This window comes from Podarcis cretensis (assembly GCF_951804945.1).
Source record: "Podarcis cretensis genome assembly, chromosome: 8".
In the NCBI taxonomy this organism is placed as follows: Eukaryota; Metazoa; Chordata; class Lepidosauria; order Squamata; family Lacertidae; genus Podarcis; species Podarcis cretensis.
Genome location: NC_137177.1, coordinates 34,504,815 through 34,528,300, shown reverse-complemented (window position 1 = coordinate 34,528,300; position 23,486 = coordinate 34,504,815). Strand labels below are relative to the sequence as shown.

Genomic DNA, 23,486 nt, shown 5'->3' with positions numbered 1-23,486 from the left:
TCCAGAGACATCTACTCATAAAAAAAAACAGCCAATGCCCATTTTATGAAAATATGTGCCATGTAAAATGTGCCAGGAAAGTATCCTTTAAGAAATTAGCCATGCCATTGTTTTATATTGGCTGTTTGTGGCCCACCAATACAGCATGGAGGGTGGGGAGAGGGGGGGGGGAAGCCTGCTGAAGTGCACTGCAGTCCATGGAAGCTTAAGCCACCATCTTCAAGGTGCCACAAGACTCTCTTGTTCTTTTCTCTTTACAATGCTTCCTCCACCTGGCAGCCTGGAGGAGATTCTTACTCACTGTAGGTACCCAGGCAAACTGCCCAATGTTCATTTAAATGATGCCTGCACAGGAGAATGTCCAGGTCAGGGGGACCATCCCGCTTGGGATTGGAGTGCCAGTTCAATTGCCCATCCCAGGTGTTAAAATGGCTTGAAGAGCTGGGAGAACTGGGGGAACGTTTGGTCACTTGGTTGTTTTGAGCTGGCTTCACAGAGAGTTTTAGGAGCAGAGGTTTGGGAGGTGTCAAGCAGAGTGCTGTGCTTTGTCTTGCTGGACTCTGGCATTGTGCTGTCTCTGCCTTGAGACTAGGACCACTCATGGACATATGTTGGGAGATGTAGTTTGCAAAGAATTCTCTAACACCTATATGCACCCTTTAAAAACTACAGTTTGCAGGATTCTTTGGGGGAAGCCCCAACTGCTAAAGTGGTAGTAAAGGTAAAGGGGTAAAGTGACCCCTGACCATTAGGTCCAGTCGTGGCCGACTCTGGGGTTGCGGCACTCATCTCGCTTTACTGGCCAAGGGAACCGGCTTACAGCTTCCGGGTCATGTGGCCAGCATGACTAAGCCACTTCTGGCAAACCAGAGCAGCGCACAGAAACACCGTTTACCTTCCCACCAAAGCGGTACCTATTTATCTACTTGCACTTTGACGTGCTTTCGAACTGTTAGGTTGGCAGGAGCAGGGACCAAGCAATGGGATCTCACCCCATCGCGGGGATTCGAACCGCTGACCTTCTGATCGGCAAGTCCTAGGCTCTGTGGTTTAACCCACAGTGCCACCCTTGTCCCTGCTAAAGTGGTATAAGAGTGCTTTAAAAGTACAGTCAGCACAAGGCTCTAGCAGTTGGCTCTTGTTTAACTGCACAGGCTGCTCCCAGGTAGGAAAGAAGAAGCAAAGGGGAAAAGCGAAGATGTTCCAATCATTTTATTAGAGCTACAAATAACACAGAGCCAGGCAGGGCCCAGGGAGAAAGAACAGCATCAAATGAGAAGCATCGTCCGTAGCAGAAAAGGTTGAAGCATGAAATCCAAGGAATTACCAAAGAATCCAGGCAAGCAAATTAGGTGGGTACTGCAGGCTCCTTTGGAGTCCACTTTGAAGCTGAAACAGGAAAAAGAAGGAAAAAGCCAAGTCAGTTCCAACTGTTGCCAACTGTGCCAGTATTTCCCCCCATATCCGCCCCGGTTTGGCATAAAGTTGAAGCCTTTAAACGACAACGGTTGCTTTGAAAATCATGACACACACACACAAAAAAGGAACAAAACTCTGGAACTTCTGTTTGTCTTGCCAGCTGAAATTTTAACTTCACTCAAAGAGAATTTGAAGGTATGAACAGTACTTCCTTCACAAAATAGCTTGAATCTGTATTAAGTGCACTTTAGTGGCGACACGGTCCTATCTTCAGCCCCTCCCTCCTCCATCCCTGGGAGAATCTCCTTTAAAGTGGGCTTCATGGTCTGATCCATTGCTGCCAAGCCCTTCCTCAAGCTCTCTTGTACCTGGCCCAATCCGGATCAGGGAGAGACCTGAATGCAAAGATGGTTCCTCCAGGCAGAGAGAGCAGGCTTGCAAAAGAAACGGCTCACTGTCCCTTTAAGCCCCCATCCTCTGTCTGATGGGGCTCCGATGAATGGGGAATTGAGTGAGCCAGTGGCAGCTGTTCTGCTTGGAACGGCCTGAGACATTTCCTTTGTGCTGCGGACATGTGGTCCGGCAGTGCTGAGCGGGAGGGAGGGGCTCCACTAGGAGAGCACTGGGGTTATGGGGCCTTTCGTGTGTAGATGCGCCTACGTGTTTTAAATGCGCAGGCACTGCTGCCCTTTTTAAATTTTGCACTTTTCTGGAAATAGGTGCCTTTGCAAATGCCCACTGGTGCATTTGTATGTATGGGGCTTTGCATGTAAGCAACATGTGTATCTTGAGGGGGTTTCAGGAATGCATTTGCAGCTGCATCAATGCTGACACCGATGCACACAAATACACCCAGCGGCTGGTTCCTATTAACAGAAGTGCTGTGTTTGGAAAGAGACCAGGAGTCCTTAACAAGCTCCAATCCCGGGATACGATGCTGATTAATAACTATCACCATTACAGGGCTTCTTGTTGGTAGCACAGGAGATGCTGGGGCTCAAAGGTCTCTGCTGTTCCTCATTATTATGGCTGACCCCACACATCTCCTCTTCTCTCGCTTGTGGCAGTGGTCAGTGCCCTAATCCTCCTGGATGTGATGATTCCTTTGGATATCCTTAGGCAGCGTTCAAAAGTACTGTGGCAGGCATAAGGACTAGAAACTTGATTCTCATGAAGCTGGATTCTACACACAAGGCCACCTTTAGTACTTTGTTGTTGTTGCTCTCTGGCAGCAGTGTAGCAGACATCCAGCTCTGCTTGTTTATGCTGATAGGGATCAATGCATATAATCCCCTCCCAGCTTTCTCATGCACTCCTCCACTTTTCAGTGCATCCTTGGCTCTTTTCAAGGCTTGGTCTCCCAGGCACAGCTAGGAATGTCAGTCTCTGGAGTCACACTGCAGCTGCCAGTGCCCCAGAGGCAGGGTAGAATTTCAGGCTGGGGACAAGCTACATGAGCCTCGCCTTCTCCTCAAGTGCCTGATCCAGGATTTTACAGCATTTCTCACAGATGAGGAGGAAGGACATTACGTCAGTGGCTGTGCACTCTCACACACGCTAAACGTAGCAGTTCCTGCTGGAAGGGCAGTTCACAACCCTTGCGATCACAGCATTTAACCCTGCCTTAGTCCAAGCCAGATTCTGGCTGCTATGAACGGCAAAATATGTACATGCCCCACTTCTAAGACTGAACTCACATTTCAGTTCTTACTGGCTAAAATGAGAGGAGCTGAAGCCTGAAGCTGCCAAATTCCCAATTTCTAAAAATGTGAAAAAGGAAGGTGAACTCTGTACATGCTCAGAGGCTTTCAAATGGGGATTGCACAAAATAATTTCTCAATCAGTTGTGCTGCAGGTTCACAAGCGTTGGCAATGGGGAAGTGTTTGGGTGTTCCACCTTAGGCAGCAAAATTACTTGCCCCAGCCCTGCTTGAAAACATAGAAAGAGCAACAAGAAGACTCAAAGTTAAACTGAAATCGGCTTACAATCTCATGATTTCCCAAACTTGTTCTCTGGATTTTATAAGGTATCCTAAAGGTGGATTCATTAACACTTTCCACATGTCCTGAATAATGCTGTTCACTCCATACTGCTGTGTACTTTGCCAGGGTGTCAGCAAGCAGGCTTTGGGGGGGGAAATGCTTATCACCTAGGATTTGAGCAAATATTTGCTTCTCTGCAGGAGCCAGGATATGCAGCTCCTGTCTGCAGCCTCTGCATGAGCAATCAGTGGCACAGAGAGCATGCTATTATTTGAGAGACCAGAATACATCAGAATACAGACTAACTAGAGAGCCTAGGAGTCCCTGTTTCATAGAACCATAAAATCATAGAATCATAGCATTGGAAGGATACCAATGGGTTATCTAGTTCACCCCTGCAATGCAGGAATCACAGGTGTCACTGCTTATGGTTTTTTTTTTTTTAGGCATTGGCTGCTGAACTTGGAAGCTTCATTTGCAGTGTTCCAGCCCTGGGACTTGAGGAAAACAGCACAAATGATACCTCTGAGCATGTGTAGAGTACCTTTGCTTTATTGCTAGTTCCCATAAGGCAGGAAATTGACAAAAAGGAGCCTACCTGTACTAGGTTTGAAGGAATTGCTGTTAAGATCCTGATCCACAGACTGTGAGGTCTCTGGCCTGAATCTCACATCTGCCCCAAACACAGCAGGTGATCTTTCACCCAGTTCTTTCTTAGCTGCACTTCTGCAATATGGGGGTAATACTGACCTACCTTGCAGGGTGGTCGTTCATGATTAATGAAACCATGCATGCGAAGCTTTCTGAACTTTCTTATGTTGCTCTAGACAACATTTGTGTCACTATTATGAAGTGGCCTCGGGGGCCCTCTGCTTCAGCATTCAGCCTCCCTTTAGGGGGGTCACAGCCCACTTCAACTTCCTTTCATTCATTTGTGGTCTTGAGGCCACAGCTGCTGTTGGGTGGAGAAGGGGGCACAGGAAAGCTGTCTCCCAGCAAACAAGGAAGAGGGGCCTGGCTGGTTGGTGGCTTCCGACGGGGGCGGAGGAAGCTGAGGAAGGAAACGGAAGCTGCTTTCCTCGGGGCTGACGCGCTTTGGCATGGCTGAGCCAGAAATGCACTCACAGCTCAGTTGCGCCAAGCATTGCAACACCGTGAGTCCCCCTTCCTGACCAGAAGCCAGGAACAGAGCTGGGCTGGCCTCTGCTTCTGAGGGGCATGTCTGCACTGGCTGCATTTTGCCATCCCAAGCTTGTGGGGTGAGTCACCCTCTGAGTCACCAAGACATCTCACCTAGTCCCTGCTTGGGGGGGGGGGGGGTGAGAAACTGTTGACACAGTAAATAAAACAAGATTGGCACACTCTGAATTGGACGGACAACCATCAGGAAAGACAGGGTCAAAACAAGGAGTGGATTCCCAGGCAGAGAAGCTGGACTCTTTGTTCACATGCACTATGGGCCACAAGGGTCTCTAACACAGGCAGTGCTGTCTCCCGCTCAGTGTGGTTGTGGAAGCTGCTGCCCAGAGCAAGGGGGGAGGTGAGGCAGTGGCTGCTCCTTCCTGGATCTGTCCTGCTTGGTGCTGTGCCAGGCTGCACTGAGGATGCCTCCCTGCTTCCATCCTCACCCTGATAGAGAAACAGGCTAAGCAGTGCCCCCCTTTACTTCTAACGCTTCCCTCCCGCCCAGCGGGCAACTTGGTGATGCCAGAGGGAGGGAGGATGCACAGCGCTGCTGCTCCTTGCCATTGCAGATCACTTGCTGGCCTGAGCGGGCAAGCGGAAGATGCCAGCTGGGATAACTTCCACCGCCGCCACTGCTCTCTCCTGCTTAAGAGGATTATGTACTTTGAACTTAGGAAAAACACAGGCATGGTGCAAAGTGCCTGATGAAGCCACTCTCTGTACACATCAGAAAAACACTTGGGAAGTCCCCAGCTGAGTCATAATAAGCATCCTGGATGATCTTAGGCAAGCAACCATCTCTATTCCACAAACTGTTCCACTTTGGGGATGTTCTCTTGGCACCAACTGGTCATCCTTCAGTGCCAGGCAAATTCAACTGTGGGGGGCGGGCATTTGGGCAGCACATGACATTATTAAATCTGCTTTTAATATGCTTTGGTAATTGCATTATTGTTTACTGGCTTGTAAATCACTCTAGAACTTTTCCGTGGGAAGTAGTATACAGTGGTACCTTGGGTTACAGATGCTTCAGGTTACAGACGCTTCAGGTTACAGACTCCACTAACCCAGAAATAGTAACTTGGGTTAAGAACTTTGCTTCAGGATGAGAACAGAAATTGCGCAGAAGTGGCGCGGCAGCAGCGGGAGGCCCTATTAGCTAAAGTGGTCCCTCAGGTTAAGAACAGTTTCAGGTTAAGAACGGACCTCCAGAACGAATTAAGTTCTTAACCCGAGGTACCACTGTACAGTATACATGGAATAACCCTAGCCCTAACCCTGGTTTCATTCCTCATGTCTATAACAAAATAGCAATGACCAAGTTTGTTCAGAGTTGTTGTGACTGAGGCAGCCTTCCTCAATGTCGTGCCTTTCAAGTGTCTTGGGATTAATTCCCATCAGCCTCAGCCAGCATGGCCAATGAGCAGCGATGGTTGGAGCTGTAGTTCAGCAGCATCTGCAGGACCACAGGCCTCCCAGCCCGGCTGCACACACACTATTGCCTTTTAAAGACCTTTTGAAGCATATCCTTTTCCTCTAAGAATTCTGGGCACTGTCGTTTCTTAAGGCTGCTGAGAGTTGGAACTCTGTGAGGAGTAAATGACAGTACCCAGAATTCTTTGAGGGTAAAAATGTGCTTCAAAAGTGCTTTCAAGGTATTGCTACCTTACTATTCTAAGCAGGACAGAATCACAACAACTGCTGGGGTGGGTGGAAGTTGGGAGTCCAACAGCACCTAAGGCTCCTCATGGGCTCCTCATCCCTGCATTAGATTTTTAAAGATAGGCTACTTAAACAAGTAAACATGGAATTAATATGTAGTTTATTAGCAGCTGCAAAATTATCACCTCCTGACCTCTGCTCTGAGAATTCTCCATTAGAGCTCAGTGTGCTCACCAAGCTACAATCTCCAGGAAGCTTTGGGGAAGTCACGGCATTAAATTAAATTACAGAAGTGTGCATTGCTCTGAAAGGAATAGGGCGATGTGGCAAAAGCAACAGAGAGAAGTTGACTGGGTGATGGGATGTGAAGAGTGGAGGCCCAGTTTCCTCCTAGCAAGTTCCCTCACTGCTGTTGTTTACACTACGGAGCCTGTCCCCCACACCCAGATGTAACCAGTTTGCTAGAGCCATCCCTAACTCTCTCCCAAAATCTGGAGGACCAAACGAGAGGCAGGGCAGAGAGAGGATACCCGCCAAAGCCGCTGGTGGTGTGTAATGATTTTAGGATGAGGACAGCGGCAAAGGAAGTGGGAAATAAATCAAAGCGCTGCATTGGCACAGGACCCTCACAGGCAGGAAACTGACGAGAGGGGAAGGAAGAGGGACAGATTGAGGTCAGGAAAGCAGCTTGAAACATTCCAAGGTCAGCAGGAAGGCCTGGGAATCCAAGCGGAGATGGGGAAGAGGAAGTAATGAGGGGGAATGGGCCAGGAGGCCAGCAGGCCCTTATCTCGCTGAGCCACGCATGTGCTCCAGGTTAGCGGGGGTGGGGGATGAAGATGGAGGTCTGGCAATGGACCAAGGCAAGTTCCACAAGGGCAGACAGGAGGCTGTCACTTAATATAAGATGTGGGTAATGAAGGCCATTTAAGAGCATATATAATAACATAAGATGAGCCTGCTGGATCAGACCAAGGGCCCATCTAGTCCAGCACCCTGTTCTCACAGGGGCCAACTAAGTGCTTATGGGAAGCCTGCAAGCAAGACATGAGCACAGCAACCCCCCGCCCATCTGTGATCCCCTGCAACTAGTAGACAGAGGTACAGAGGCAGACTTGCTTCAGGTCTTTCCCAACTAGCGACTAGGTCATGGGTTCTTGCCCATAAGCCTACAAGGATGTTCCTGATGCATGGACAGGAAAAGAAAAATTCTGAGCAAACCACTTTTTAATATCAATTTTAAATATGTGCCTATTTATTTAGGTACTATTTCACCCCAAAAATCATGGTTTGTTTGTTTGTTTTTTAAAAGTAGGCACAGAAGTATTAGCAGATATTTTTAAAAGTGGGGGAGGCACATGCTTCAAAAATAGTGCCAACCTTGGGGCACTGTTTTTAAGAATATTTTTTAATTTTTATGTTTCTTTTAAGTGCTGTTGCATGGATATTTGAATACTTAATGTGTGTGCATGCAGAACAGATGCTTTAGGGCAAACTAAACAATTTTTAAAATTAAACTAAAATAAATTATCATGCTGACAAAATGGTGCTGAATGGAACCTTATGAGTCAGGGGTTGTGGAAGAGGTCTGCGGATTTTCCTGGATTCGAAAAATCTAAGTAACTACCAGCCAGTTGCCAGTCTCCCCTTCTTGGGCAAGGTTCTTGAGCAGGTGGTCTGATTGGAGGAAACTGATTTTCTAGATCCATTTCAATCAGGGTTTAGGCCTGGTTTGAGGCACAGAAACTGATTTGATTGCCCTTACGATGACCTCTGTCAGAAAGAGAGAGGCGAAATATGTCCCTGTTAATTCTTCTCAACTTCTCAGAGGCTTTCTGTACCATCGACCATGGTATCCTCCTGGAGCGGCTGTTGGATTAGGGGTTGGTGACACCAGTGAGGGGTGTGGCCTAGGGAAAGGAGGTGCGGCCTCTGCAGTCTTCAGAGGGCAAGGAGGAGAGAACATGGGATCATAGCAAGCTTTCTCAAACCGAGGTCCTGGGATAGCTCAGCTGGTAGAGCACCAGACTCTTAATCTCAGGTTTGTGGGTTTGAGCCCCACTTTGGGTGAAAGACTCCTGTATTGCAGGGGGTTGGATGAGATGATCCCTGTGGTCGCTTCCAACTCTTCTGGGATTCTGTTCTACCTAGCTCTGTTCTGCCTACACGGACTGGCAGCAGCTCTTCAGGATTTCAGGCAGAGGTCTCTCCCAACCCTACCTGGGACCTTCTGCATGCAAAGCAGATGCTCTGCTACTGAGCTGCAGCCCATCCCTGGCTGGGGGCGGGGGCATGTTCCCTGCCTGTGTCCCTATCTCCATCAGGCCTGAGGTAACCCACTCCTGCAGTAGGCCGATACTTTCATGCACTGCTTTGGGGGGCTTTTCGAGGGGGGCATGTGATTGACAGCTGCTACCACATGGGGTGTCTTGGTGGCTGGTTAGATCTGGCAGGGCTCTGCTTCTGTGTCGTGGACCTCTCCCACCAGCCACAGTGAAGGCAAACATGCCTTTCAGCCTGCTGTCTGTTAGCCAGCGTGGAAGCCGAAGGCCCAGGCCTCTCTCTCCCCCCGCCAGGCCTGTGCATCTGTGTGAGAGAGCGGCAAAGCCAGCCGCACCTGCTCTGCCTTTGCTCTCTCCCTCCACCAGCTCCCAGCAGGTGCAGCTGCAAGGGAGGAACAATCAAACATAGCGATGGTGGGTGGCACAAGTGTAAAATAACAGTGTGGCAAAAGTGGTGTTGGTGGGGAGAGGGGAGGGGAGGTGAGGGGAAGGAGGTCCGGCTGAGCATAATGCAGCCATTCATAAGCTGCGACAGTAAGCATGCAGGGCCTAACAGCTGCTGGCGCATGGCGCATGGCATGGTGATGACCTGCGAGGGTCTCCCTGGATTGCTCCAGGGCGGTTTGAGAAGGAGGAGACTGGGGGCAGGGGTTGGGGTTGGACGGTGATGGTTATGCTCCTGTTGTCGTTTATTTATTTATTTTATGTATAGGCGTTGGTTTTTGTATTCTGGTTTTTGTATTCTGAGCTGCCTTGAAAGGGCTTTTTGGCCCTGAAAGAGGGCATTAAAAATAAAAGAGTAAGATGTTAACTTAAAGACATACCCATATTGAACTCCTACTCCCAGCAGACTACAGACTGCGTGTGATCGAGATCGCAGGTCACTGTGTGCATTATCCCATAATCTTTGCTTTAAAATCTTTCATAACCCTTCATAACGCCTTCATAACCTAGGTAATACAGTTGGGGGGGGGGAGGCAGACCAATAGAGGTGGCTTTTTTAGCCATGGTTTTCTGCCATTTGCTGACAAATTCCTCATTGGTCAGGTGTTGGTACAAACCCTTCCCTAGATTAAACACTGAAATCCTGAGCCAATGTTTTAGGGCAGCCCACCACACTTTAGTTGAAATTGGGCATTCACCAGCTTCTAACAGAAGTACAGAGTTGGGGACGTAGTTGGGTACCTGCTGCAGAGATCGTAGAAATTTTGCCTGAAAGCCATCTAGCTTTGGCAGGTCCCCATTATGCCAGACATTTGCTGCGTACAGGAGCTGGGAAACAGGCTTTGCGTTGAAAACCCTTAAGGCTGCTGGAATATATTTTGTTGGGTCTCTGGACCGTAATAAAGATTGATTGATTGATTGATTGATTGATTGATTGATAAAAGAAAAAAAGAAAGTATACTCTCTCTCTCTGGCAGTGTTGTAGAATATGCACAGAATTGTAAAAAGGTAAAGGTACCCCTGCCCGTACGGGCCAGTCTTGACAGACTCTGGGGTTGTGCGCCCATCTCACTTAAGAGGCCAGGGGCCAGCGCTGTCCGGAGACACTTCCGGGTCACGTGGCCAGCGTGACATCGCTGCTCTGGCGAGCCAGAGCCGCACACGGAAACGCCGTTTACCTTCCCGCTGGTAAGCGGTCCCTATTTATCTACTTGCACCCGGAGGTGCTTTCGAACTGCTAGGTTGGCAGGCGCTGGGACCGAGCAGCGGGAGCGCACCCCGCCGCAGGGATTCGAACCGCCGACCTTTCGATCGGCAAGTCCTAGGCGCTGAGGCTTTAACCCACAGCGCCACCTGCGTCCCTATTGTAGGGAAAGGTTTAAGGAACTGCAGGTTTGGTTTGAGAACAAAAGAGATTGAAAGAGAAGAGGAAAGAAGGTTTTTTAGAAATGTTTCTGAATGTTTTAATTAGCTGATTTTAACTGTTTCATTATTTCCGTAAACCACTTTGAGTTGTGTTTGTTTTAAACAGCCAAGTGGTATGTATATTTGTTTAAAAAGTAAATAAAAAGCCTGCCAATTTTTGTTGCCAAATCTTATGAAATATGAACCAATAGTGCAGCGGATGTGCATAATTTGGGGTTGGATACCAGGAAGGGTGTGTGTGTGACAAATATCTGGCCTGTTACGAAGCATGCCTTCCCTGAAGGGTCCAGGAAGAGACTCACCCTGCAAACTCCAGAATGCCCCCTTGTGTTTCATACAACTTAGCCTGGGAAAACTTTCCTCACCAGATGCTTTGCTCAGTATCACAAAGACAGAATAAATCCGATCTTCTTTTCAGTGCTTGATTATGGCCAAAAAGGTAGAGGAACTTTAAAAAGGAAATGTGCAAAACTCATCCTTCATACCATTCTATAAACCACGGCTGGTGGGGGGGGGGATGGGACATGATTTCACAAAAGGTAAGAGGGCTCTTTGCCCTGGCAGATTCACAAAAGTCACAAATGCCAGCTCTCTTACTTTCTCATATATATATATATATAGTTTGTGTGGGTTGTTTTCTTTGAGGTTGTTTTAATGGTTTGAATCGAGATGTTATTGTGGTTTTACATCTTCTCTCTGTTATCTGCCTCATTAATTCTTGTAATTATGGAGCAGAACGTGAATGTTCTATGTAGGTAGGTCTGTGCATATTCTTGAATGTTCATATACAAAGGAAGGGCCCCTTTCCACCTTCACAGCAGCCAGCAGGTGGAAGAGGTGGCTCTGTCCCCTTTGACCTCCTAGTTCTCCCAGGCAATTTACACCAGAGATTTCTCTGGCACCATCTGTTCCCTGGTGTGTGTTATAATTGAATTTGGAGGCCTTTGCTACTTACCTCTGAGTGCATGGCCCTGGGGGCAGAGTTCAGAAGTTCAGCTACAGGAAGTGGCGTTCTCTCTTGCCCAGGTAATAATGGTTCAGGTGCTGCCAGCGCTTTGTCCATCTGCAAAAGGGATATCATCCTAGATCAGGCCTAGGTTGCCAAATGACGGGGAGAGACTGTCCTGTCCTGCTCCTAGTGCCTTGGCCAGGGCTTGTATCCATGCTGTGAAAAACTCCAGCGACTGTAAAAGGTCCAGGAGCAGAGTCCAGTAGAAATGTTGACAACCTTATCCCCATAAGGCTGAGGTAATTAAACAGAAATTTGAGGGTAAGAAGGACTATGCATGGTGTGCGTGGTGAATGATCCTGATTTGGGACATCCCCCCGCATATAAGCTTTGGATACCTTCTAGCAACAGAAATCAAGTGAATTAAACCAGTCCCAAGCAGAGCTGATAAGCTGGGCCAGGCTTCCTCAACCTTGGCCCTCCAGATGTTTTTGGCCTACAACTCCCATGATCCCTAGCTAGTGGGACCAATGGTCAGGGATGATGGGAACTGTAGTCTCAAAACATCTGAAGGGCCGAGGTTGAGGAAGCCTAAGCTGGGCCATGGGTAGGCAAACTAAGGCCTGGGGGGCCGGATCCGGCCCAATCGCCTTCTAAATCCAGCCTGCAGATGGTCTGGGAATCAGCGTGGTTTTACATGAGTAGAATGTGTCCTTTTATTTAAAATGCATCTCTGGGTTATTTGTGGGCATAGGAATTCGTTCATTCTTTTTTTCAAATATAGTCTGGCACCCCACAAGGTCTGAGGGACAGTGGACCGGCCCCCTGCTGAAAAAGTTTGCTGACCCCTGACTATGGGCACCTGACAGCCGAGTATGTTTGGCAAAGTGAAACAGCACTGTAGGATGAATAGAATGTGTTATAATATTGCAATCCGATGTGTGAGAGAGGAGATGGTGGAAAGGAAGGTGTCCCTGGTGCAGGAGGGAAATGGGAAAAGAAAAAATAGCCTCAAATTATTCTGTTAATGAATAAAGCTGAACCAGTTATTCTCCCACCCCCCGCTGGTTGAGCACCAGAGCTGCTATATGAGCTCCACTTATTTTCTGCCTGTCCTTTTGAGGGTGTTTTGATACTCAAAGTCAGTGGTGTGCCTGAGTAATTTAATTATTTGAGTGAATACTGAGTAATCACGTATTCTGGAGAAAGTGACTAGTAATGTAGGTTACAAGGTTCAGTCTTCAGCCAGGAATAGAATGGATTACAGGAGGGCAAGAGAAGACGGGTGAGGCCCAAGCAATTAACACCGAGACCCGCAAGTGGTGAGAATGAAGCCACCTTTGAATGGCTGTTGCTGGGAATCCAGAACTGGACAGAGTGGCACAAAGGCTGCCTTTTCATGACACACTGATGGCCTCTTAATTCGGTTTGTGCTTAAACCAACACACGGTTAAGTCTCAACTACCCAAATGAGCATTTAGAGAGCCAGTGTGGTGTAGTGGTTAAGAGCGGTAGACTCGTAATCTGGTGAACCGGGTTCACGTCCCCACTCCTCCACATCCAGCTGCTGGGTGACCTTGGGCTAGTCACACTTCTCTGAAGTCTCTCAGCCCCACTCACCTCACAGAGTGTTTGTTGTGGGGGAGGAAGGGAAAGGAGAATGTTAGCCGCTTTGAGACTCCCTAGGGTAGTGATAAAGCAGGATATCAAATCCAAACTCTTCTTCTTTTTCTTCTTTCTTCCCAAACTTGCTTGGGATCACTGCCATAGCTGCAGCTGTCCGTAGATAAGTGGTCTATTCGCACAAGAATTTCTTCATGTGGTTGTATTCCTCAAGGACACTGATCACATGGAGATAAAGTGTGTCCTTCTTAAAATTGTTTGTGTGCATGAACTGCCTCTTAGATCCAAAATGGACTTTGGACTGGGGCACCCCTTTGTGCTCAACCCTTGAAATAACTGCAGGGTTAAATGGTTGCTTGCATGAATCAGCCATCACACAGGTTACCCCAGATAGGATTGCCTGGGGCTTGGCTCTTACAATTTTAACTGAGTATGTCCATGAGTCTGCCTTTCCCACAGAAACGGGGAACCTGAGGACCAAATTTCCTGAGGGTCACGTGACAGTGGTGAGCAGGGCCAGAGGGAAACATTGGCAGGATAACAGATGTGACTCTTAACTTTTGTACAGTACTGCATTTCAGCCATGCAAAAGCAAGTGGATTGTACACTGACGCCGCCGCTATATCTAGGCAAGCAAAGGGCATGGTCAGAGTTGAAGGACACATTCCAGCCAGGCAAAGCTACTTGAGGAGGGTGCAGAGCAGGGCCTGGGAAGAGTGCCAAGGACCAGATAGAGAAGCCTGGAGAGTCACATTTGATCCCCAGTCCTGCATTTCCCCATCCTTGCCTTAAAGATAAAGCTTGTTGTGAACCTATCTCCCACCCATCTTGAAATCTCTTTGCTTCCTTTCCTACTGAAATGGTGCCCCCCAAATTGCAAGCAGGTGTGGTGTAGTGGTTAAGAGCAGTAGTCTCGTAATCTGGGGAACCGGGTTCGTGTCTCTGCTCCTCCACATGCAGCTGCTGGGTGACCTTGGGCCAGTCACACTTCTTTGTAGTCTCTCAGCCCCACTCACCTCACAGAGTGTTTGTTGTGGGGGAGGAAGGGAAAGGAGAATGTTAGCCGCTTTGAGACTCCTTAAAGGGAGTGAAAGGCAGGATATCAAATCCAAACTCTTCTTCTTCTTCTTCTTAAACTAATGGGTTTCGGTCCCGGACCAGGATGAATCACAGAGCTGTTCACCCGAGGAAGAAACAGAAGAGCTGCTTCTTGGTTGCTGGATGGGCTTCCCTCCCTTTCTCTCACGGGAGCTGAAGGCAGTTTAACGAATTCAGTTTCATAACAGGAGAAAGCTTGGAGGTTGTTAAGTATTTATAGGAAGCGTCAGGAGCTGGCTTAGCGAAGTTCCCTCTCTGTTTATGAGTCTCCCCCTCAAGTCCATCTGCTCTCCTTGAGCCACGCCTGGTGCGGTAATTCGGTAAAGAGCCATCTGCTCTTGCAGGCGATCTGTTTGCTCTTGCGTCGCTTTGTGGTGGAAATGGCAGCGGCTGCTGTGGCTACGCCTGTTCCCTTCCCAGGCTGAAGAGTCCGGTGTCTCTTCCCTGTGTGCTCCGTGTCCCAAGGCATACAGCACTGCACGGCTTGCTGAGTTTGATGGAGCGAAGCAGGTGCGCATGGGCCTGGCGCTGAAGGACCAGGCTAAAAATATGCAGCCGGCTTTTATTGCGGTCCAGCGCTGCCAGGCAAGCTCCAAATCTTAGTGTACAAATGTACATCTCCCCACAACCTGCAAAGCCCATTTTCACCTTTAGATGCCAGGCCTTTTGCACATTTTTCAGGGGCTCCCAGGGCCTCTTTTTAAAGTGTACACCTAGAAATGCCGAGTGTGAATTTCATTGGATGTCCGTGAATTCTGGTGTTATGTGGAAGGGAAAAAAACTTTTCTCTCTGTGTGACATGCATAATTTTATAAACTTCTACCATGCCACCTCTTACTTGCATTTTCTCTAAACTAAAAAGTCCCAAATGCTGCCACTTTTCCAAGTGGCAAGCAGTACCTTTGGGCAGCATGAATGGCAGAAGAACGAGAGACAGATGAATCGGATCCCCTGAGGGAAGTTCCCCCTCGATCACTGGCCAGGCAAGAGACTCTCTGCCTGTGGAATGCTGAAAAGAAGGAGCAGCTCTCCCTTCTCAGCCCTGGCTGTGCTATGTGGTCTCCCCTCCCAGTGCCCCCCTCCTCACTGCCTGCTGCTGCTGCTGTTTCAAAGGGCAGGTGGCTGTTCACATCTCCCGCTTTGATCTGCTCCCTTCCTTCTAACCTGGAGGGACCACCTGCCTCGCTCCTTCATAAAGCTGCTGTTAGTCTTCCTGCTGGCCCAGACTTGGGGGCCTCCCCATCAAGAAAGAGAAAATTCTCCAATTAATGTCATTTTACCTGCCTCAGGAGCTTGACTCCACATGCTCTGTCTGCATCCTGCTGAATCGGCAGGGAGCTAGCACCTTCGGTTAGCTAGCAGGAGCCCCCTGAGGCCTATTTGGCCCTGAAAAGGGATTTTTGGCGTCCTCGTGAGGTTTACCATCAGCCATAGCAATTAAGTGGTACCTCCAAGTGCTGCAGCACTATACCTTTGAGGACTAGATGCTGGAGAAAAGCCATAGACACTTCCGCCTTCTTCCCTCCTTGCGAGCTTCCACAGGACTCACCTGGCCAGCCACTGTTCTTGGTAAACCTTCCTAGATAGCTCAGTTGGTTAGAGTGTGGTGCTGACAGCACCAAGGTTACAGGTCTGGTTCCCGTATGGGACAGCTGCATATTCCTGCATTGCAGGGGGTTGGGCCAGATGATCCTCAGGGTCCCTTCCAACCCTACAATTCTATGATGATTCCTTTGTGCTACATCTGCTTAACCACAAGCTTAATATGAGTCAACAGTGTAATGCAGCAGTAAAAAAAGTTAATGCTATTTCTAGGCTGTATCAAGACGTATAGTGTCCAGATCAAGGGAAGTAATAGTTCCACTCTATTCTGCCTTGGTTAGACCACACGTAGAGTGCTGTGCCCAAGTCTGGGCATCACAATTTAAGAAGTATATTGACAAGTTGGAAGGTGTGCAGAGGAGGGCGACCAAGATGATCAAGGGTCTGGAAAGCTAGCCTTATGAGGAACGGTTGAAGGAGCTGGGTATGTTTAAGATGGAAAAGAGGAGACTGAGGTGAGATACGACAGCCATCTTCACATATCTAAAGGGCTGTCAGATGGAGCAAGCTTGTTTTCTCCTGCTCTGGAGGGCAGGACATGAACCAAGGGCTTCAAGTTACAAGAAAGGAGATTCTGACTAAACATATGGAAAAACTTCCTGAAAGTAAGAGCTGTTTGACATTGGAATGGATTCCCTTGGAAGGCGGTGGGCTCTCTTTTCTTGGAGGTTTTTAGGCAGAGGTTGGATGACCATCTGATCAAGTTGAAACTCCTACATTGCAGGGGATGAACTCAATGACCCTCTGAGTCCCTTCCAACTCTACAATTCTGTGATTCCATGATTTTACAAGGCAGCAAGTCCACATGGCGCCCCTTCCCCAGGTTGCTATACTCCTAGGATCAGTGCCTTTTTTCGGGGGGGACGCAGAGGTATGCATATCCCTAAGTCTCCAGGTTTGCCTCCCAACCACCTGGTGGCAAAGGGAGGTCTTTAATCTCCAGGTGAGCAAGAACACCTTCCTTACCTAGACTCCCTAAGTAGGTGAGAAGGAATGATTCCTTCAGCTGAACTTGGGAACACCCCTTAATTTCTGACTGGTGACATATTTGCTCATTTGTCACATTTTGTATTTTTTGTTTGTTTTGATGTGTCATGCTTAATGCCATCCATGCCCCCAGGTCTCAGGTATGGGCCCTAACAGCTCAGGATCTAGGATGCTCTTGATGTGACAATCTTAACCCCACTGCCACCACCTCCACAGTGGCTACTTTGAGGCACAGCCTCGTGGGGGTGTTCTCCTGTGGCAGAGCATGCAACTCAACCTGGGTTTGAGCCCCACATTGGGCAAAACATTCCTGCATTGCAGGGGTTGACTAATGACTCTGGTGGTGCCTTCCAACTCCACAATTCTTTGGCTCTATGAATGGGGAGCCAGTTTTTTTGCAAGCAGTGTTAGGAAGAGGCACCCAGGAAAAAATCCTGGCAGGTGGCGTGCCTTGGGTCAGGTTGTTCCACCTCCTACCCGGAGGTTCTTGCCTCCTGCCTCCTCTGGGCTGCCAATGGCGTGCTCCACAGCGACTGGGCCACCAGGCTCTCTGGGTACCTCTCTTCAGCTTTTTCTCACTCCTACTCTACCCCATCCTCTTTCTGGACCTGGCAGCTTCTCAAGTCTCCATGAAAGGCGGGACAGATGGAGACAGCAGAGGAGCTCATCTGGGGCCAGGAAGCATGAAAGCAGCAGAAGCAGCAGCAGCAGCAGCAGGAAGAGGCCAAGGCTCCTGTTATGGGGGGCGGGAAGACAGAGGAGAATAGGAAAAAGCAGAAAAAGGGGGAGACCCAAAAAATAAGAGAGCAGCAAACGAGCGGGGCAAGGGAGGGTGTGGTAGTATGGACTGAAGGCCAGAGCAAGAAGGGGCAGAAAAGCACTTAGAAAGACCAGAGGAGAGGGCTGAGAAGGTAGAGGGGGCCCACCTGGCTTTTCCCTTGGGCTCCACAGCCCTGCCAACCAGCAGTCGGGCTGGCCACCTATCAATGGGGGCTTTCTTATTAGCTCATTTTCTTTCCTGCCTTTTTTGAGTTCTGGTGGCAAAGGGATCAGGAATGATCAAACAAACCCCAATACCTCCTCACACTGGCCCTCATACTCATGTAAGGGGACAAGCACCTCTCACTCTCCTGGGTGAAAAAATGAAAAAAAATTAAATGAAAGAAAGGTGAGGATAAGAATGGGGGAATAAGGGGGGGGGGAATTAGGTGGGATGGGAACAGAAATGCCAGGCAGACTTTGAAGGCAAGGTACAAACTCATTTCAATATATGCTGACAGGCTGGTTTAAAAAGCATTTCCTGTTGATTAAGCATCAAGTTTCTAATTGTTTGATCAATCAATTTAAAGGTCATTTTGCACATGATCAACACATCATGTCTTTTTTGAAATGTGGAAAGAATGTTGAATAAAGTCATGGCTGATTGTTCTAGAAGAAAAGGCCATTCTGAATACTTTTGGATGGTGAACAAGGGTGCCTATAACCCTCAGTGCCACCTACTGAAATTGGCTCCCAGAGACCAGTGGATTCAGACTTCCATTTCTTGATCTGCCAATTAAGCTTGGCTCCCACTTCTATTTACCTGAAATACAGATCTGTCAATCCATAATTTGAGGAGCCCTTCTGAGCCCTGGGAGTGACATTTCTGTTTGCTTGTTTGTAAAATGCTAAATCTCTGGATGACTGATGCTAAGATGAAATGTGAGACGCACATTTACAGCATAATTCAATGTTTTAATTCCTTGTTTTCTCCTGCATGCATTTTCATGGAAGAGAGGAGGAGAATACATCTGATCCTCCAGAATGATCTCTGATTATCTCCTTTCCACAGTGAAACACCCCCATGAAAGATAGAGTCCATTCAGCACTTCAGGCTGAAACCTCAGCCAGGGGCCAGGAAATGTACAAAGCACAGTGCAATGCAATCTCTCCTTTGAAGACTGGCTGTGCTTTACTAATATCTCTGTTTGCTTGTGGGCACGTATGTCTGGACCGACTCCTATATGTGCTCTTCTTTCAGAAGGTTTCAGTTCTTTCCCATGGGAGGACACAGAGATGCAACACCTCCTCCTCCAATCTGGAGGCAACAGGATCAGTCCAGCAAAGACAAAACTTCTCCCAGGTAACCATCCTGGCAGAATATTAAAAGGCAAGCCTTGCTCTGGCCAATGACACACGAGCTAAGAGCATGACATCACCAGGACAAACACTCATTGGCTTAAAGACCATGGAAGGCAGGATGCGGTTACCCAGCAACTGCTAAGAGCTAATTAACACTTTAGTGGGGTGGCTGGCATTAAAACAGGCAAGGAGAGAGGGATGGGTTTATTTCTTGCAATGGAGTGATTGCCAGGAGTCAGAACCCCACAAAAACGGTGTGTTGGAGTGGGGGTGGGGAGCATATCTGTCTTTTTGCTGTGGCATTGCTTGTATCTGAAAGAGCCTTCTCTCAAGTCCTGTCCAGCTTGGCTTTTAGATACTTAGAAAAGATAGTTTTTTGTACCCCTTTCCTGCTCTGTCACAAACACAACCTCTCATCCTGCTTGTTGCATTTCATCTCTAAAGGGGTAGCATTTTGGGGGGTGGGATGTGTGTGCACGTTTATCTCTCTTGTGTGTTGATAGCGGGGAGACCACAGTACTAAACAGGATCGGAAAGGAATTATTTGACCAGCACAGACTTCCCTAACCTGGCGCCCTCCAGATGTTTTGGACCACAACACCCAACTGCAATGGATGTGCTGGCTGGGGCTGGTGGGAGTTGTAGTCCTAAACATTTGGAGGTTGCCAGGTTATGGAGCGCTGGTCTAGCTGCTTGCCCCCTTTGACTGTTTCCCAGAGCAAGTGATACAGGAGGAGTCATTTCAACAAGTGGGCAACTTGAAGGCCACCAAACTCATCCCGGGAGAAATCTAACCCCGATGGGAATGAATGATGCAGACTGATGGCCAAGGGCTCAGTTACAGTGCTCCCCTGTGCTCTATACTCACATGAGCTTGTGCCTGTATTGGCCTGCATTTGGCGTGTGAACGGACTCCACTTCTGAAACGCCAGTATTCCCAGGGAGGATCAAGAGCCGCTTGGTGGGGGTGTGCCACGCGCTGCCAGCTGGGTAGCGCCTCTGGGGGCTGATCCAGTAATCCTGCAGGCCGCGGTGGCTGGAGTAGTGAGCAGGGTGCAGGCTGACCAGCCTCTTCCAGGGCATCTCCACTATGACCCGGCGAGGAGAAGGCGCCCGTGGCCTCCTGCAGCAACAAGAGCGGGAGAGAGACTCAGAAGAGGCCAAATGCTTTCTTCAGTTAGACGTTGCCGAGAGGCATTAATTAAACTGCTATCACTTACATAGAATACAGGGTTGCATCCGGCTTAGCTTTACTCTGAGTACTCCTGTTGAAATTAATGGGCCAGGCTTGGTCCTGTTCATTAATTTCAATGAACTGGACCAAGCCTGGAGACTGTGGCCAAGTGAGCTGTGTGCTTCCTTGCTCAGTCTGTTGCCCAGGTATGGCTCCCTGGGGTTGGGCAGTCCTCCTCCTTCTCTTGTTTCTTAAGCTTTTCTCTCTCTCTCTTATTTTTATACATAATTTTTATTACATTTTCTGTTTTACACTTTATAATATTCATTTAAACAACCTTAAAATGTCAGTACCTTCCCTTCTTCTCTTTCCATGGTTCATTTTGCATATCATAAATCCCTGCATATTTTACATAAACCAAACCGTTCAGTATTCCATTATTACATCCAACAAAACTTGTTTACGCTGTTGAATTTATCTTAATGCTGCAAACGTTTTCAGGTGTATACAATTTCCCCCCATATGTATTCAATAAACATTTCCCAATCTTCTTTAAATGTGTGTTTTTCTTGTTCTCTTATTCTATATATTAGGTCTGGAAGCTGCACATATTCTGTTAGTTTAAGATGCCATTCTTCTTTAATTGTGACCTCGCTCGTTTTCCATTTTTGGGCTAACAAAAATGGGCTGCAATGGTGGCATACATAAATAACCTTTTTTGACACCTGGGAATTTCCATCTGAATTATCCCCAACAAAAAGGACTCTAGAGGTTGTTGTTTTTTTAAAAGTACTTCTAAACATTTTTTTTTCAATTCATTCTCTCTTGTTAAACCAGACAGCCCATCAAACCCGGAACTCTTTCAAATACAGAGGACTAGATAGTTCACTTGGTTAAAGCATGGTGCTGATGATGTCAACATTGCAAGTTTGATCTCCATATGAGACAGCTGCATAATCCTGCTCTTGCTGGGGTTCGATTAGAATTAGATGATCCTCCGGGTCCCTTCCAACTCTATGATTTTATGGCTGTTCTCTGTAAAGTAGGGCGCTTGGCCACCAGACTTCACACACAATGAAACTGTCACAGAGGCATCATGTGCAACGACCACAGCGCTCCAAGGGAGGACAGGGTGGTGGCAGCAGCAGCAGCAATGGGGAAATCTGGTCCCTCTGACTATACACCGGTCTCATTGCTAGAAATATTTTTGTCAAAAGAATATTGTGCCTGCCCAAGGTGGCAAATACACATTAGTTTAAGGGAGGAAATAAAATAATGTCATTTAAACAAGAATAGCATACATCTCCCCAGAGTGGGGAAGGCTGTGCCTGGGTGACTTTCAAGGCCTCTCCTGCTCTCCCTTCTTATAGGTCTTTCTCTTTAAACTGGACTTGGTTCATCCTTCAAACAGGGGAGACTTTAAAATAGCAGACTGACCTCTGTAAAACGGCAACCTTGCCAACAGTCCCTACTTATACACAGACTGCCTGGCCCACTAAATTACTACAGCCAGCCCAGAACAAGGGGGAAAGGCCAGCGGAAGAGCAAGCCGATCGGGCGCATGGGGTGGCACGTGTGTCCTGCGCCCAGGGGCGGGGCCAGCCATCTGTGGGGGCGGGCCCAGCTGACTGTGGGGGCAGGGCCAGCCGGGGCAGGACACTCTGTGGGGCCTCTGAGGAGTCTGCCTGCCTCCTTCCACTCAGCCGCCACACAGCTGAGGGGGAGATGGCGGGCGTACTGTTTGGGGCAGTGTGGAGCCTGCGGGCGCTCAAGCCACCGCGTCACTCCCAGGTGAGACGCATGGCTCGGGCATGCTGCAGACCCCACGGTGAGTGGCCCCCAACATTTTGTCACCCCCCTCAGTGGTGACACCCTGGGCGGACCACTCCCACCACACACCCCTTCCTCCACTCCTTGGAAGGACTTCTCTCCAAAGATGCCCTGGTACCTCTCATTTTAGAAATTCACTACAATGCTCCGGATTCTGTAACTTATTTGTTTTTATCCTTGAAAATGTATAAAGACAACTTTTGGGGGCAGGTGGATAGTGGTGGCTGGAAGAGCCCCCAAGGTGGTGGCTCAGCAAAGATGCGAGAAATACAGGTTTTAAAATAATGGGAATAATTTAAAATCAAAATAGCGCAGATGTAAAGATGCACAGTCAGCCACAAGTCCAAGGGAGAATTTGACCAGAGTGGAACTGCTTCCACATACCCTGAAGGCCTATTGGAATAAGATGTTAAACATAAGAACCTAAGAAAAGATGGCTGGATCAGACCAATGGTCCATCTAGCCCTGCATCCTGTTCTCACAGTGGCCAACCAGATGCCTGTGGGAATTCAAGCACTAAAGTATTCACCCTTCCTGTGGTTTCCAGCGGCTAGTATTCAGAAGCCTTGCTGCCTCCAATTGTGAAGGCAGAGCACAGCCATCACGGCCAGTAACCATCCATGTTCGTTATCATCTGCTTTTATTTTCTTTTTAAGTTAACAGGGAAGGGTGGGCTTCCCATGCAAGGCTGGGCCAAAACATTTGGCTGCTGTTAACTCTTCTCAAACAGTCTGAATATCCAGCCTCTGACTGAAGCAAAGGCACTTCTGCCTTCTCCTGTATTAAGTCTCAGCTTACCCCCCCCCCCATGTTTTGCTGTGTCTGCAGCAGGGACCTTGTTTATTTTCTCCACCTAAGACCTCCCTAACCTGGCTCCCCCCAAAAGCTTTGGGCTACATGCAACTCCCACCATCCCTAAGCAAAACAGTAGTCCAAAACAACTGGTGGTGGTTGTTGGTACAGCTAAAAATTCAAAATAGGCTTAGGAGAAAGAAAAAGGCTGGTCAGGGACTTTTTCTGGCAATTACCAGTAGGTCCAAGGCAAAAGACTCCAGCGAGGGTGTTTTATGGAGTCTGCCCCGCCCCATTCTGATTGGTGGGTGTTTGTCCAGCCACCCTCCCTCTGCCCCAATTATAAGTATAGCAAGGATACATACCGAGCAAGGATATAATTCACCACAAAGAGGGCTGTTTCAGGAAACATCATTTTCCTGCTTATCTGCTGGTGGTTCTTAAGAGACAACCAAGCTTCCTATCCTTCAATGACTCCCAAGTACAGGTTGTAACCTATCTTTAAATGCACTGGATAGGACTTCAAGAATAGCCGCTGCCTCTGGGGTCTGGCCTCGTGTTGTTTGAAAGGCTATACTCCCTCAGGTCTCAGGCCCCACAGCCAGGAGAGAGGAATCCACCCAGCTCTGAAGGCAGAGAAGTCCTGAGAAGTGGATGGTGTGTATCACCATCAGAAGAAGAAGAAGGAGAGTTTGGATTTGATATCCCACCTTTCACTCCCTTTAAGGAGTCTCAAAGCAGCTAACATTCTCCTTTCCCTTCCTCCCCCACAACAAACACTCTGTGAGGTGAGTGAGGCTGAGAGACTTCAGAGAAGTGTGACTGGCCCAAGGTCACCCAGCAGCTGCATGTGGAGAAGTGGAGACGCGAACCCGGTTCCCCAGATTATGAGACTACCGCTCTTAACCAC

The 23,486-nt window shown here is 48.3% G+C and overlaps 1 protein-coding gene across 1 annotated transcript; it reads right to left on the bottom strand.

The window, feature by feature from the left end:
* Nucleotides 1–1,197: 1,197 nt before the first annotated feature.
* On the bottom strand, nucleotides 1,198–23,072 carry LOC307222980 (uncharacterized protein). The gene is made up of 4 exons (XM_079988634.1): nucleotides 22,942–23,072; nucleotides 19,649–19,903; nucleotides 11,356–11,463; nucleotides 1,198–1,389 (listed from the first exon to the last, which is right to left on the bottom strand). Exons 1-3 carry the CDS (start codon nucleotides 22,989–22,991, stop codon nucleotides 11,397–11,399), a joined length of 372 nt encoding a protein of 123 aa, XP_079844760.1. The 5' UTR covers nucleotides 22,992–23,072; the 3' UTR covers nucleotides 1,198–1,389; nucleotides 11,356–11,396.
* Between the last annotated feature and the right edge of the window lie 414 nt (nucleotides 23,073–23,486).

Excerpts from the sequence above, each read along its gene's own strand:
- LOC307222980 (XM_079988634.1), bottom strand. The coding sequence starts at position 22,991 with ATGATGTTTCCTGAAACAGCCCTCTTTGTGGTGAATTATATCCTTGCT. Across the intron at positions 19,904-22,941 it reads GTGAATTATATCCTTGCTCG|GAGGCCACGGGCGCCTTCTC; the intron begins GTATGTATCCTT and ends TTGTTGCTGCAG. Across the intron at positions 11,464-19,648 it reads CAATACAGGCACAAGCTCAT|ATGGACAAAGCGCTGGCAGC; the intron begins GTGAGTATAGAG and ends TCCCTTTTGCAG.